Source organism: Scatophagus argus, chromosome 12, assembly GCF_020382885.2.
Source record: "Scatophagus argus isolate fScaArg1 chromosome 12, fScaArg1.pri, whole genome shotgun sequence".
NCBI lineage: Eukaryota > Metazoa > Chordata > Actinopteri > Scatophagidae > Scatophagus > Scatophagus argus.
Window position 1 is genome coordinate 13,689,472 of NC_058504.1, and position 16,995 is coordinate 13,706,466.

The 16,995-nt window shown below is 40.6% G+C and overlaps 1 protein-coding gene across 1 annotated transcript; it reads right to left on the minus strand.

Annotated features, from left to right (window-relative positions):
- Positions 1-212: 212 nt before the first annotated feature.
- On the minus strand, positions 213-7,517 carry adra2db (adrenergic, alpha-2D-, receptor b). Its single transcript, XM_046405876.1, has one exon. It carries the CDS (start codon positions 7,102-7,104, stop codon positions 5,833-5,835), a length of 1,272 nt encoding a protein of 423 aa, XP_046261832.1. The 5' UTR covers positions 7,105-7,517; the 3' UTR covers positions 213-5,832.
- Positions 7,518-16,995: the final 9,478 nt, after the last annotated feature.

Consider the following 16,995-nt stretch of genomic DNA (forward strand, 5'->3'; position numbering starts at 1 on the left):
TTCTGTGGTCTTTGAGACATTCATCAAGGTAAACTTGACTATGGAGGGTAGCAGAAACTCCTTGAATGTTCAGTTATGTATGCAGTGGATGGATGGATGGTAAATAATTTGAAACTGTAAGTGGAAAGATATTGGAGGGAAACATCTTTTCATGCAAGCAATATTTAACAAATACACAGAACAGGAAGGAATGAAAATAAACAATCGATAAATACAGACAGAAGCACAATGTTTTATTCACATATCTCTTGGAATAACTACCATTTATTTCTGTATCCATTTTGTATCTAATGTAGGAAAACAAACAACAAGACAGGCAACCAAACAAGAAAGGAGAAGATACATTATCCTTGTTGCAAATTTGGGTATGGAAAGTTTCTGAAATCATTTATCACATCCCCCAAAAGAGGAGGAGAAAGTTCACCTTTGTGTGAAAGTGTTATAGCCACCAAGCATAATTTAATTTGTCAACCAACTAAGAAACTTTGGTTTAGTCACCTTGCTGAACTAATTTCATACATTTTTTTTTCATTTTTCAAAGAGTTTTAAATGATGACGCTGGAAATATTCCATATCTTAATTTTGGCAACAAATCCTATGAAAAACCTAAAACTACATCAGTCCATCTCTCACTACTTTTCAAAATCTATTTTCTTTCCTGTTTCCTGTCTTCCTGTCTTCCTCTTCTGTTTGTTCCTACTGTGGACTTAACCCTAAAAACATGTCAATATATATATATATGTATAGTTTCATTGTTAAAAGGGACAATGAATTTACTGAAACAGCTGGGCTGATTTTTAGCAAATGTCAGTCAAACAGGAGCAAATAAAGCATTTGTAATGACCTATTTAAAGCTGCTGATTTATACACGTGTTGCTTGCTAGCAGGGGCGTGTCCAGACTTTATTTAACTGGAGTGGCCCAAGTGGGGCACTGACTTATGCAGGGGTGATATGTGTGCGTTTGAATGGCCAATTACACAATTAGATCACTTTATTAACAGTGATGTCAATGATGTCAGATTTACAGACTATGTTTGGTTGAATGTGTCTACTGAACCAGCTTATTTGTATTGATTTGTATGTATTTATGATAATGATAATTTTTGAAAAGTTTTTGGTCAAATGAGTGAGAGTAAAGTGGACACCTAAGATGAGTGTCACCAATTCAGTATCCGACCAAATATGAAATATGGTCATGATCTCCCCTTCTGTTCCTGAGTTATAGAGCTGAATAATGCCCAGCAAAGTGTTTTTGCAGAAAATGATGATGTCACAGTAAAATCAACCTTTTATTTTTTTCGATATAAAACATCATCACTTCATTATTTTATCCTAGAAGACATTTTTCTGTTAAATTTGATCTGTAATTATTAGCATGTTTTCTGAGCTCATATAATAACCTGGACATTTCATCACAAAGTTAATTCTCGAGTCCAGCAGGTCATTTGGGCCAAATTTGAAGAAATTCCCTTAAGGCGTTACTATATCACATTGACAAGACTGGCTCGGGCCATGGCTATTGTGTGGAGGCATAATGAGACATACTGCACTATAATGAATTGGGGCTTATTACTGTGCCTGGACATGAACTGGTTAAGTAGGATAGCGTAGGATACAAGTACAGCAGTTTTAACAGCTTTCGACCAATTAAGAAAAAGACAATAAGACATTCAGTCAGATCACACACCAAGCCTTTTTTGTTCTGTACGCACTTCTGATTTGTTCATTTTCTTTTAACTTAATAAATTTTGTCTGACAATTTGCACTTGAGCGTATGGACCTCCGTGGTATCTCTTGGTATCCACATGTATAGAAAGTTTGGGGTGTCATCTGGTTGTGCTAGGACGGTTGCTCTGCTCGTACACTCCAGGAATTAGCTCTCAGCTTTGACATATAAAGTCATCCTTTCCTGAAGACAACTCGTGGAAATGGAGGGAAGACTGTTTTATTCATTTATTCCCTCAAGATTTAAAAGCCAAATAATCCTAACAATAACAACACAACCAAGTGGCGCCATGCAAATATAAAAAAATTCCATTCTTTATTTATAATTTATATGTCCTCAGACAGAAAGTGTGCCTCCAAAAATAGGCTATATTCAAAAGAAAACAACATTCAAAAATACTCGCCAAACAGTGGGTTCAACCGAACGTCCTGTCTCCGACTGGGCAGGTAACCAGTCATACTATGGAATAATGGGGTGACACTTGAAGTGGCTGATCAAATTCCAGATGCCACCAAATGCCACCCTGGACCTCAATTCTGGCCAAGTATATGCTCAAGTGAGACAGTTTCTGGCAGAAGAATGGTGTGTGTGGGGAGTGATGCAAAATACACTCCTGTGCAACAGCCTTGATGTGTTTTAAATTTGTGGGGCTCTGCGGCACAGAGGAATAAGCTATATGAGGCTTTGGATAAGCGGACAACAATGAATTAGTTAGTTTTAATCTTTTTATGAACTGCCATCAAGAAAAATACAGAACAGCATTTTACTTCACATTTAAAGTTGCTTATGTTGTTGCACTGTATCTCTGCAGTGCAGTAATCCAAAGTTTTTTGCCAAATATATGGTAAATATTTTTCAAAATAGAAATTTCCAGACTCTGTTTGGACATAGTATGTCCACTTGCTTGGTTTATCAAGAGGCAGACAGGGTACACATCTGCACATGTTTGCATGCAAAGGCATGAACACTGGAGACCAGTAATCTGAGTGTCAGGTTTAAGTTAGTGCTGCAGTGTTCTGATTTCCTTTGACACCTCAAGTCATATCCCGTTTGTTTGTGTTAAACAGGGTGATATATTGGAACTGCCTGGACACAGAAAGCTCAGTCCCACCCTCACTTCAGCATGACACCAGCTGATTTACACTAATGACAAACTGGCTCCAGTTCTCCAGGTACGCGGTTTCCTGGGATTGACGCGAGTTTTGGCCTTGCTCGCCTCCAACCCTTATCTTGTTAGAGACAATTGAAAAAAGCAATTGCCTGCAGACACTGCATTGTGTCTGACAAACAAGGTAATGGAGGAGAGGACAACAAGCAACTGCTCTCCTCAGTGCTCTCTCTCTCTCTCTCTCTCTTCTGTCCTGAGAGGCTCCTTTTTTTCTGCATTGCACCCATCTTGAAACATTTATAATCACATCTTGTGTGATTATTGTGACTGCAAACAGCCTTGCCCACACTGCTCGCTGACCCTAAGCAACCCTAAGCAACCCTCGCACTCTTGCTGCCTTCTAAAGAAAGGGCCTGAATTAAACTTCCCCTTCCCACACCAGGAAATGTTTTGACTCTGTCCAGTTGGTCTGTTGCTCTCATCAAGTCTTTAGAAGAGGATTTGAGAGGTTCAGGGTCCCCACAACTCACTTCTGTCCCTGAACTAGTCCCCAACTTTGTTTACAGCACAGGATGAACGAAAGGCTCGGTGAATGGAAGCACAGTTTGGAGAGGCCTGCAAATCAGCACTGATTTTGTCTTGATTGAAAACTGAATTAAAAATTGAAGATTTTATTTGTTAGTCTTTATCTCATAAATAGTGAAGGACTGTGAGGCATCTAATGTTTAGTATTTTGTGAAAATTAAAATAATTTAACATCCCATGCTGGGCTAGGCATATCAGTTTAAACTCTGAAACAAAAGATGCAACAGACCTGAAGGGTGAGAAGAGACATGCCTAGAGAAATTACACTGCAATGGAGCAGTTGATTAGAAGGATAATTGAATTGGGAAGGGAGATTTCACAAGGGAGTCGCATCAGGAAGAAAATTACATATGACTGTTCATTTAAATATTTCCTCCTCGGATAATATAACAGGTATTAAGAGTAATGGCCATGCTCTCTAGAGAAATTAAGCTACAAATAACATGAACACAACAGCATCCCATAAACTTACACGGGTCCCAATTAGCATCACTTCTCTTCCTGGTAACCCCACAAGATGAAAATGAAAGATAATTTTACAACTCCTTGTGAGTGTGACTCGGTCCAGACATTTCATTTGTTTCAAGAGTTTGCAAATCCCTTTGAGATACAGCTTCCCTTCTCACACTTCTCTCCAGCTAATTCTGTTCATGAATAAATTGTTGCAACACATCAAGAGAAGAGGAAGTAACCACCTTAATTCTTGCTTCCCTTGATGATATATTAACACCCTCATTAATATGGGCACACTTCACAGAAAAAAACACTTCAATATTTTTTTTAAAAATATATATATATTTTAATTTTTTTATATTCTTTTTCAGCACTGCACCCCTCAGATGGGGTGATTATCTTTGGCAGGGCGCCAGTCTGCCAGAGGAGTGCTTTGAAGACATTCCTAAGAGGATATAAATAGTGTATTTACTCCCAGCACCCCCATGCAGACAATAGGCTGGTCAGCCATCTTACCACTAACCAGAGTTTTCCCAGAGAAGCACAAGACTTCTCATTCAACCTTCATAATATATTGCAACAATTCACTTAAACTTTTATATGCTCTTTTCCATACGGGTTGAATGTGTCTTCTTGCTGTGAATTATTTCTGTGTATTTTGAAAAGGTGGGAAGTTAGATTATAGCCATAATATGTGGATTTTTTTTTTTCCCTATGATGATACAGATTCATAAAGCAGAGGATTACAGCCCTGAGGCTTGGCTTGTGGATATTACACTCTCTTATTGAACCTGGGAGACCTGATGCTGAAGGAAAGTCCAGCTCTGCTTGCAAAACTGTGGGCCAGGAGGTGTTATTTTGTCAGACAGAAGGAGCAGGACCATTTGGTTGTGTCACACATAAACATCCTTCTTCTGACACGTTCAGGCAGGTAAATCTTCTGAGTTTTCCTTTTCTCACCCTGCCAGTGACATTTTATGTAAATAAGGATAAAAGACACATTTTACAACACAACGAAAGTCACACTTGTAACCCAGATCTGCTCTCTTTCCCATGTCTCTGTTATCAGGTCTTCTACCAGAATTGTGATCTCACAGGGTTTAAATATTTACAAAACACTGAGGTATTGTGAGGTATTGAAATGAACTTATCCAACAGATTCAGCCTCAGTTTGGCCATTGTTCTGGTGTGAGGTGGTGTGACGGTGTGGCAGCGGCTGTGAGATTAGACTCTTATGTAATTTTAGGGGTTCACTGATAAGAAACAGCTGATAGCCTCGCTGTAACTTCAACTGAAGCAAGCAAAGATAAACGTATGTCTAGGAATTACCAGCAATATCACCAAACACTTCAACTATGCAGCATTCACATGAACCTGGTTTAAATCATTTCATCTACAGGATTTCTTTCCACGACACATACTCACAGTGGATACTGGCTTTCCTGCTTATCCCCATGCTCGCATCTTGGAAATGGTGCAGTTTAATCTTCTATTCATCTCAACAAAAAAAACACCCACTGTGAACCAGCCGTCAGCACTGGAATCCAGCTGCATTCATGACTTTAATTCAACTCTGAAGTAGCTGCTGCAGCATGAAAGATTGATCTAATATACTGGGATTTCTTGCTCAAAGGTGCCAGCCTGCAGGACTTGTTATGCAGTAACCTATATATTAAAACTTTGCACATCCCAAATGGGATTAAGTCATTAAGTAGCTGACCAGGTTTTACAACACTGAATCACTAAAAATGTGTCGCTATTGTTTTGCTGATCTTGACATTTTATTTATAGACTTTCAACACAACACTGGATCATATTTTTTTCTATCTGTTGTAGTTACATTACAATGAGTTTGGGGGACAGGAAACAGTCAACAATGAAGTATGTGTTCATACAGTAAAATTCCTTCCAAGCACAGTGGAACGAGAGAGGCAAAAACAGATGGGTCCCAGAAAATTATTATGTACGTTTGGAAGTTTTGCATATGATTTTCTGGAAGGATTTCCTGAAATCTCTGTTGAAAATCGTGTATATTATTGGGTTCACAGAACTGTTGCAGTAGCCAATCCAAAAGAAAAGGTTGAAAAGTGCGCCAGGGATGTAACAGCTGTCTCTGCAGATAGCGTGCAGGGTGTAAGTAAAGAAGAAAGGGAACCAGCAAAGCACAAACACACCCATCACTACCGCCAGCACGAAAGTGAAGCGTTTCTCCCGCATCTGGGCCACTTTAGTTTTATTGGCCGCGGCCAGCTGTTGTCGCCTGGCTGGGTTCTTCTGCTCCGGGTAGAGCTGTAACGCCCTGGCTGAAGCCCAGGACAGGCGGCAGTTCTGAGGAGGGCAGCAGTCCGACCCCTCCACCTTTCTCCGCTTGGTGAAGCGATGATTGCGGGGTTTCGTATCCGACGGACAGCAGCTCTCCTCCAGGTCGATGTCATCCAGCTCTCCTTGCCTCTGCTGGTGGCTGCCGGAGCTCTGGCTGCTGGGGCTCTCCATCTCGAAGCGGTCCTTCCTGACGAAACAGGTCTCGGACTGAGAGGGCTGCCTCTCCAGGCCGTTCTTGGCCACGAATACGGTGGAGGAGCGCTGCTTGGCCACTTTATATATTTTACAGTAAACCAGAATCATGATGAGACCTGGAGCGAAGAAGGACACCAGGCAGGACGAGAGGATGTACCAGGTCTCATCGTTTAGCAGGCACTCCCGTTCATTATGTTTGGTCATGAGAAGAGGAGGGAACGAGATGACAGCAGATATTATCCACACTACGGCGATCATGGATTTGATGCGCTTAGGTGTCCGTTTTAGGTTGTAACTGACCGCTTTTGTCACCGACCAGTAGCGGTCCAGACTGATGGCGCACAGGTGTACAATGGATGAGGTGCAGAACAACACGTCCAAAGCGAGATAGAAGGCGCACCAAGTACTTCCAAAGTACCAGTAGCCCATGACCTCATTGGCGAGGGAGAAGGGGATGACCAGCGTGGCCACTAGGATGTCCGCTGAGGCCAGAGAGACCAGAAAAAGATTCTGGGGCGCACGGAGAGCCCGGCTGGTCAGCACTGCGACAATCACCAACACATTACCAACAATAGTCACCGAAATGATCACAGTAACTACCAGGATGATGAGCGCCGTGGCTGCCTCCGTGTGTGGCAAGGCAAGCGGTGCGTCCGTGGTGTTCTCATCCTTGGAAACGTTTTCCACCAACAGGTTTAACTGGGTTAAATCCATTCTGGCTCCAGTGCGTCCTTTCGTACCATGTTTGCTGTTTTGCACCCTTTTCTTATTCAAAACAACTACGACTGGGTGCGCAGAGCTGCCCTCCACTAACGCGTGCAGCTACGTTACGCGTAACTCTTCTGGTCGGTAAACGCCGTGTAGCCCACAAAAGACTCCGTACCTGCACAAATGTATCCCTTCAAATAGCAAACCTTTCACCGCAAATAGTCCCGATGGCCACATGGAGTTCAGGAAATATCTGAGGAGTCATTCCTCTGCTGTCACACCGCCATGTGTAATGCTGCTTTTGCGTTCTTGGAGAACAGCATCCTTTTGAAGACGCACGGGAGACGCACTCTGCTGTTAGCATGGATGCCCATGCAGGAGTGAGGTGACATCACTCCAAAGACCAACCCATCTCCAAACTTAAATGAGAGCGAAGGGGGATGGAGTGAGAAAGAGAGAGAGAGCATTTTTATATAGTTAGATTTGAAATTTCTTTAAAAATCTCACAGTCCTGCAGTCATGCTCGTTATTTTCTTCTTTTTAAAGGCGCAATAATAAATATTTCATGGCAGCGCTACAGGAATGTGAAGGGGGGCCCTACTGCGGAGGGAATGGAGTGAATGTAGAGTGAAAAAAAGTTAAATGAAAATGATTTACGTAGAGAAAAATGTGCAGTGGTGTCATTCAAATTATTTAATGTCTTTCTCTTTCTTTCACGTCTTTCTTTAACAATTTAATTTATCGTTGCTTATTTATTTTATTAAATGTGTGATGATATGATGTGATGACCACAGAACCTGTTGCTGAGAAGCTTGCAACTCTTTTGTCTGGAGCTGTAGTCATACAACACGTCCGCAGCGGTGCAAGGCAGCCAGTCGTGTAACCAGAGGACAATTTACCAGTCAGGAACAACACGTAACGTCACTCACACGCATACATTTGGTTAGTCAGTGGTCATTGTGAAATAAAAAAAAAAATGAAATAAAATAGCTGCTGAGCTGATGAACAGACTGTAGCTCTGCTCACCAGATGCCCTTCAATAATTTTGGATTTAAAAAAATCGTTTTGTAAAGTAAATAGCATCTGCTGGAAGCCTGTCAGTATGGGATTTTCAGTTGAGCTAAAGCTGCTCGATGGATGCCTAATGCAGCCTATCTTACTTCCTTCTCTGTTCCCTCACCCTCTCCCCCCCTCCTCTCTCTCCCCCTCGCTATGATCTCACTCCCCAGGATGAACATAAAAACAGTGGAGATCATCTAAAGGGTGACTGTCACCATGTATCAGTGGTCTGTAGATGCCCCCTCAAGGGGTCCACCTGCTACATAAAAACAGAAAAAAACACTGACCTCAGTACCCAGTGTCCTCCAACACAAACACGCTCTTTATAGAAAAAGAAAAGCAGAGTTTTGTTGTGTCTCACTGTAGAACCAGGGGGGAAATTACATACAATTACAATCATCACAAATTAGCTAGTCTTGATATGCTAAATTTTGATCGAGGATGCAATTACACACACTTCCTCGTTTTGTTTTTTTTTTTAACTGCTTTTCAGTTTAACATTAAAATGACATTAACAAATATGTGAACACATTCCAAAGCAGAAGACAAACCAGACAAAGCCAAAAAGTAATACATACTTAAAATAGTTGTATACTGTAGGACTGTAAGTCCTTTGACTTTTATGCAGATGCAGAATATTAAGGAAAGAAATTACAAAACATCTGGATTTTGTCTGCTTTGTGCACTGACTTTACTTTCAACACAGAGTTGTTCAATACATAAAGAAGACTGTCTCCATAATACTGCTGTTGTCCTCTCTAAGCCAGAATTTACACTTACATAATACATTTTGCAAAATATCTTCTTAAACTGAAAAACTAGAGAATTTTCAACGTGCTTTATATTGTGAGTTAATTCACTTGCACAGAAACGCATCTTTCTGCGTTTTGTGCACATCACTAAAAAAGTGCACATTTAAATGTGCTGCACATTTGCTATATCTCTTAAAAAAGAAAGACACAGACAGAAGCAAATATCCATATATAATATATTTACATAATTCATATTATACACGGTGTATCTTGATTTAACAAGCTGTTGAAAGCACAGAAAATTATTTTGTGATCTCAGGAAATCTAAATATGAAAAATAATTACTTAGGCTAGATGTTCCTTCCAGCTTTCTGTACTTTCTATTCCGAGTAATACAACAATACCCAGCATCCTGTCACTGTGGATCCAGCTTCCTGTTATGATGCAGGCGTCCCACCTAATGAGGGGTGTATGTACGTTCAGGTCCAGTCTGAGGTCTCCTGCCTGTGAGATTAAACAAAATCAAATCTCTCATCAATTAGTTATTCAAACAGTTACATTTGCAAATTTAGAGTAAAAGGCAAAAGTCATCAGCTGTGCAGCGTGTTACATGTTTGTGACACATATGACACAGATGCTAAATTCATTTACCGTCGCCTTTTAGAATATAAAAAGTTCTCTGAAGCTACAGAAGTCCTGGGAGTAGCACGGACATTTACTGAATCACCCAAATGGCTTTAATCTTGTCAACTCATCAATCATTAGATAAGCAACCAGGATTTAACAATGTGGCCCACTGCCAGCAGGTAATGTTTTGAGTAATGTGGCTTTAGTGATATTTGCTGCCCCAGCAATCATTCATTATCTTTTGCAGCGATTATTTATACGCTTGCTGCACACAATTTCATTGCCAAAGCTTATTTGTGAATGCTTTCAAAACAAAGCATGTCGTAATTGTCCAGCTTTGCTGGAGAATAAGCAAGAGAGAGTTTGTCACTTATGATCAGCCTTTTTGGGTGGAGATTTTGTAAAAATATGGTATGCTGACATATGATGATGCTGATCCATCTGTTTATTGGCCATACAAGAGTGTGTAGACAGAAAGAAGAGCCCTCCAGTCGTACACAGAAGCAACTGATTGCCGTGTTCCTCTCTCTGCCTCAATCCTCTTACCTTCCTGTTTTCTTCTTAGGAGGCTGTTTAGGCTGGTTGTGAACAGAACCCACTGCTGCGTTATGTAACGTTCCCGGAATAAATGGCCTGCGGTGGTGTGTGAAAACCTCATTTCAGGTTGTAGGTGATTCTCATAGTAAACACTTTCTTCAGGTAATTCAGCCTGCAGAAGCCGGACCACAATGATGGCTGCAAATACTACATATGTATAATTATTTACATGTGTGTGTGTTACAGCGAGCGTGGCTCTTGACGACATGTGGACGATGTGCAGGAGATGCACAAGGGAGTGGGAGAGGACTCTTTGTGTGTGTGTGTGTGTGTGTGTGTGTCACAGCCGCACTGTGATTCACATGTTCTTTTTTCAGGGATCTCACATCTTTCCACATCTCCCACCTCCTTCTAGTGTTGCTATTGCTGTCAGTAGACTTGGCAGGTCTGGATAAATGCATAACTGGTGACCTTTGTTATTTCCTAAACAAACAAGTTTTCCCCCAGACTTTTCCACAGCTTTGGACAAAACCACACTGAAATGTAAAAGTGTGAGCAGATTAACAAAGTCTTGAAGGTCACACATGTCAGCACATTGCTTGATAGTTTCACCTCTTATTATGGGATATTTCAGCTGCGGTGTGGAGTGACTTTTCATCAGGGAAGTTGTTGCCGCTCAAGGGACGATTAACATATTGATTCAAACTTCATCAGTGGCTCTCTGGTGACGTGTAAAGGGCTTCATCGTTGATAAAGAGCTGTAATGTTTGTGTAACCATTGAGCAGAGGGAGGTGCTTTTTAAAATCCACTCCCAAGAGCCTAAAGAATAGGCTTCCTGCAAAAACACTTGAGTGAGGTCCTCCTCCTCATGTTAACAAAAAGGATGCGTTTGTATCTTGTTTATAGTGGCTGATGTTTACTCTCTTTGGTTTGATGGTCAGTGACTCAGAACTCACTGATGACTCACTAGAGGTTATGATTTGGTCAATGTAATTAACCATTAATCACATCATAATGAACATCAGAGGGAACATGTGTAGAGAATAGTCTACTGACGTGTTTTGTTTTTTTTTTTAGATGGGATATATTTACACTGAAAACCAGATCAAAAAGCATTGTAACGTTAATTACATGTGAGAAAGCAAAGCATAGTGTTCAATGAAAGAAAAATCCATGAAAAACATTGCTGCTCCTGGTCCACATACTGTATATGACACATACAGATGAACCACTGCCATTAGAACTTATGACGGACACATAGGTCAAACACTCATATTTTTGTTACTGCATCTTTAAAACAATGTGTGCAATCTGATTCATTAGTAGGGAACACTGAAAGACATATTTTTATTCAGCAGCATGACTGAAGGGATGGCACTGTTAGTCTGTTGGTCCACCTCTTTGGTACGACTGAAATATCTCAAGCGCTACGGCCAAACACATGCAGTGACGTTCATAAGATTCAGTTGTACTTTGTGTTTAGTGCGAATCAGCTAATGTTAGCATGAGATGGCAAACATTACACCTTCTAAATATCAGTATGTTGACGCTGTCATTCTGAGCATGTTAGCATGCTGATGTTGGCATTTAGCTCAAATCACTGCTACGCCTCGCAGAGCTGCCAGCATGGCTGAAGACGTGGCAGAAAAGTTTTCACACCTGTGACTCTGTGATAAGGAAAACGTTTTTAACTCCACATTGGGTGACTTTGAATAAGGCCATGATCCACATGGTCCCCATCTTAAAGTGTTATCTTTGAATGAAGCAATTTACCTTGAAACAGCTCTCGTTAACTCTTAATCTCCACAAATTGCCACTTTTCTTACTCCGCTGTATACGCACCGCAGCTCTTGAAAGTAAACTGTTAGTATTCAAGGTATCCCTCAGTATCCTGCCGCCAGGCCAAGTGCTCATTAGAGCATTCATTTTGAATTTGACTTTGGCCTCGTTCCCTGTTATTTTTGCATCAGCCTGCAGAGTGCAATTGTGCCTTTTCATTATCACAGAGAACATCTCTGCTTAACCACAAGCATTTTTCTTGGCACACAAGCTCTCTCAGATGCTCCACATTATTAAGTATAAAGAAACTGGACAAAGAAAAACAGGATCATTTCTGGTATTTTTATCTTTACTTTTTATCATTGTTGATTAATCTTTGTTCCTATGAAAATCAGTTTAGATATAAAACTATCACAGATTAAAGGCACCAGACAATTTTTTATTACAATCAGAAAATGTATGATGGTATAATGATTTGCTTTCTATTTCATACAGTAACATATAAGTTTTCTGTAAAATTTCCATTCAAACATCCATGAAAACTGTTAGTATATAAACAATCTCAGCTTTGATTTTTTTTTTAGCTTTTAAGCTAAATGTGTATTAGAGTAACTACCAGAGAACAAGTTGAAGCTCAGTGAGAAGCACTGTGGCAGAATAAGGCATCTTAAAAAAACAAAATAAAAACCATTTAAACCACATTTTTTTTTTAAAAAAAAAAATCCTATTTTACAAAATGGTAGATGCCAAAATATCTTCTCAGTTCAGAGCTACAGCATACAGCCATCCAGTGAAGCATCCTGTTGTGACACTCATCAGCATCTGGGGTCACAGATTGCGGAGTGAGTCATCGGGTTCTGGCCCACCATCACCCTCCTCTGTCTCTGGACCTGGCATGCTCTGCCAGTCAAATGAACCTCGTTAGGGTCCACAGCCAGAGAAAGAGAGAGAGAGAAAACAGGTGACTGACACAGTCCTGAATCTGATGGCAGTGTGAAGCGTGATCTGTGACCTGGCATGGTCTAAACAACTGAAGGGCATGACACAAATGTGGACGGCAAAACGGAAATGCGAGGAGGTGGCTGCTGATTACTTTTCAAACAGCGTCCTTGTGTTACCCACCTCTGGCTCACGTTGTCAGACCTGAAGAGTGCTGTCTTGTTCATGTTCTTGTGGTGACAGGCAGCTGACACCTGTTGGCTCTCTGAGCTGTTGTTTCACTTCATCCCTTTTTCCCTCTCTCTCTCCCTCTCGTCACATAGTATCTTCATGAGAGGGTGCTCTCTGCCTTGACCATCTGGTGTTTTTTCTTTTGGATGATGGTGGAGAGAGACTCAGCCCTTTGCCATGCTGCTCTGTGACAGCAAACCTGTGCCTCTAATGCCAATGTCCCTTCCTCCATAATCACACAACACCGCAAGAATGCATGAACTACCCACCATGCAGCAGCGGGGTCCAATACCCACTGTGGCTCTGGTAAACTGAGCCCACTAACAGCATAAAGTCCCTCAATTATCATCCGTGGCCTAGAGGTTGGAGAAGCAGCTTGTGATTGGAAGGTTGCTGGTTTGATTCACTCACTGGACAGGCAGGAAAAATTTGAGTGTGGTGGAGTGATAATGTCCCCACCCCCCATTAGCCGGCTGATGTGCCCTTGAGCAAGGCACTTAACCCCCAATATATGCTCCCCGGGCGCTTGATGTAGCCCACTGCTCCTGTGTGTTTCACTACATGTTGCATGTGTGTGTGTTTCAATCAGTGATGGGTTAAATGCAGAGAAGTAATCTCCCAGTTTGGGATTAATAAAGTATCTTTAAAAAAAATAGATTTTGCATTTTGAGACATTCATGAGTACATCCATTCACACATCTATATCCAGTTTATGCTATGTGATTCTTACTGCACCTCAGAGGGGGGAAAAAAGACAGTTATGACAGATATGATAGCTGCTTGGTAGTTACTAACCTTTGCATGCATTCTTGAAAATAAACTAAAATGCAGCCTTTAGCATTGGTTTCATTTAAATAACAGTTGAAAGCACAAAAATGTCACAATTTGACTTTTAAACAGTCACTGGTACAATTCTACTTAGACAGTGATGGACCAATATGTAATATCCTGTACACTGATATATCAGTTATGGGTCCCATTATTTTGTGGAATTTTTGCATTTACTTTGATACTTTCAAGATATTTGGTTGAAAATATATGATAATATTGGGTACTTCTTCCACTACTGTTAAACACCTGTTACCTGTTTTCTTTTGTCTTCCACCTCGTCTGGTTTTTATGAATATCATAAAGTATGAAGTATTATGAAGAGTTATGCAAATTCTAAGGTCTCAAGGTATTAATGACACACTCCGGACAGTGTTTTTCAGAGACTGTGAATTTCCCCCAAAAGATATTTTCCCTCCAAATCTTTATTTAAACGTTATTCATTCTCTGCTAAATGTGATAAGACAGCAGATGTGACCTCTGACCTGCAGCAGTGGAGAGTGTTGGCTAACATCTCTATCAGTGTCAAAGTCCACCTGGACTGTCTGGCTGTGACAGGAAGGGATAAACACAGTTGTCTCTAACTCATTATCAGCTGTTCTAAGTTAGTTCTCCTCTCTGCCTGCTTTATCTCCTATATGAGACTGAAACTACTTGTGGTCACAGTGATGGATGAATCTATTGCTCTTATCCACCACTTCTGCTCAGGCATGTTGTTGAACAATGGTATTTTTTGTCCCCTGTGTCCCAGGAAAAACTTAACACTCCAACTATTTATCACATTTATTTTACATTCTTTTGTGAAATAACAAACCATGCATGCTTTTCTATGTGTAAGTTTTAGGTCTCGGAGCATGGACTCAATTCATGTGCTGATTCTGTTCTTCGAAAATATCTGGAACGTTAAGATAAGACCTCTTTTCAGGACTCTTGAAAATAAACTTTGTGGAGTTATGATTGTTTTCACTGCAACTTTCATGATGGATAACAACTGCTCCCACCATGCTTTGGTGCCTGTCTACGATGAGTGTCCTTGTGGGCTTCCATATCCTGTGAGAATTTCCGATGAGAAAGCCAAAAGCATTATGTGCCAAAAAGAATACCACTGAGCGGATTTAAATTGAGGAACACGTCTTATGTCAGACAGCTGACTGACTGACTGAAGATTTTGTCGACTGGCGATATACACCAATCAGCCAAGGCATTAGAGAGGGTGGATTAAGCCGAGCTGTTTTAGTAATGTGACGGCGTACATTGTCCAGTTGGGTCTACAATGATTGCCAGAGCCCAAGGTTTCCCTGCAGGACATTGCAGTGTAAACAGGTGATTAATGTTATTCATTACATCTGTCAGTGGTTTCAGTGTTGTGGCTGATTGGTGTACATGTGCAGTGGACTTTATAAACAGACTGTAAGCTGCCACAAGTGAATTTAACCGTACTCAAAGTCTCATGTGCGAGAGAAACTCAAGACTAATCAAAAAGTGATGCACAAAAAATTCAAGCGACGACCTGAGAATTTCTCTTCTGACAAATATCACAAGATAAAGTGCAATACCCTTAGAGGATTAGTACAAGGAAATGAACTTAATTGCTTTCTTGCCAAAAATTACATGAAAAAATCAACAGCACACTCATATTAGTCAAATATAAGGATAAATACAAGGATGTTAATGAGTGATGTCAGTGAATATTTAACTTGTATGTTCTGTATCAACATTTTTGTGACTTGTCATGTACATTAATTAACAACATTTCCTCATTCTGTTAATAGAAAATATAACTGAACTGGTCAGCATCATGTTTCTATTCTAAACCTATTTGCTGTTGCAAATTAGTTGTATATGAAAATTATTTCGAGGAAACAGCATTTTCATGTTTTGGCTTTTATATCCCATCAAGTTATTCCTGAAAAGGTAGCTGTACATTTGCAATACATGTTGCCTGTAGCAGTATTCAAACAGTAGGCAGTTATTGCAATATTTAGTTGGTCAATTGAATTCCAGTTAATAAATTCTGAATCACAGTCTTATTTGAAAAGAGGGACTTGCATAGTTTTCTATTTGTCCAAAGCTATTCACAGATCTTCTCAAATATGTCCATCTAAAGCCAGCTGGCGTCACGTTAAACACCACTTGTTCCCAAAGCAAGTAACTACTACTGAGTGTAGACATGCTTTTGTTCACCTTTTAAAACAGGAAACTGCATGCCCAGTCGCTGATAAAGTATTTCATCCTTAATATGTGTCCATGTATGGGCAATAAACTGTTTGAAGGTTCATCTGGGATTTCAAACATCTCCATAGCTCTCCCTCTCTGTCTAATTGAACTTGGACAATCTTTCCCAGCTGAATTAAGTTTGAAATTGTGGCAAATATTTGTGCTCTCAGAACTAATGTGTTGACTACAATAGCATGGACCGACTGACAGTAATGATTTGGCTTTTAACCCCTGTTGTGCATATGACTCATTACTCATAGTAACTTGCTACCATTGTAAGAAATTTATCATAGCGTATTCTAAAGATGGTTGAGATGATTTGCAAGGCACAGAAGGCACTGATGGGCACACACACACTATTTCTTCCTCTTCATAACCACCCTAATAAAGTTTTCACACTGCTGAATATGCGACAGAAAGTTGTGCATCTTGCCTGATATTCCTCACAGGGTGTGACGGCTGCAGGCATCTGAGGTTAATTTCTCCTTTCATCCGATTACATTAAAAACCATCTATCCATCGGGTCGTGGTGGGGGGGGGGCTGGTGCCTATCCTAGCTGACTACGTGCAAGAGGCGATACACACAAAGACAGACAACCACACACAAATGTAGAGTAGCCATTTAACCTAACGTTTTTGGGGTTGTGGGAGGAAGCCGGACAAAACCCACACAGGCACAGGGAGAACATGTAAACTCCACATAGAAGGGCCCAGACTGGGATTCGAACCAGGAACCTGCTTGCTATGAGGTGACAATGCTAACCGCTGCATCACTACAGAAAGAATATTGTCACCGTTCCTGGAAGATCTCCTATCCACAACACATGCATTTTAAAAAACAAACAGAATTTATACAGAACAACATAAACAAGGCTGTTACGGGAAGTGGTTCAGTGGACACATTTCCTACAGCTTAAGCAATGCATT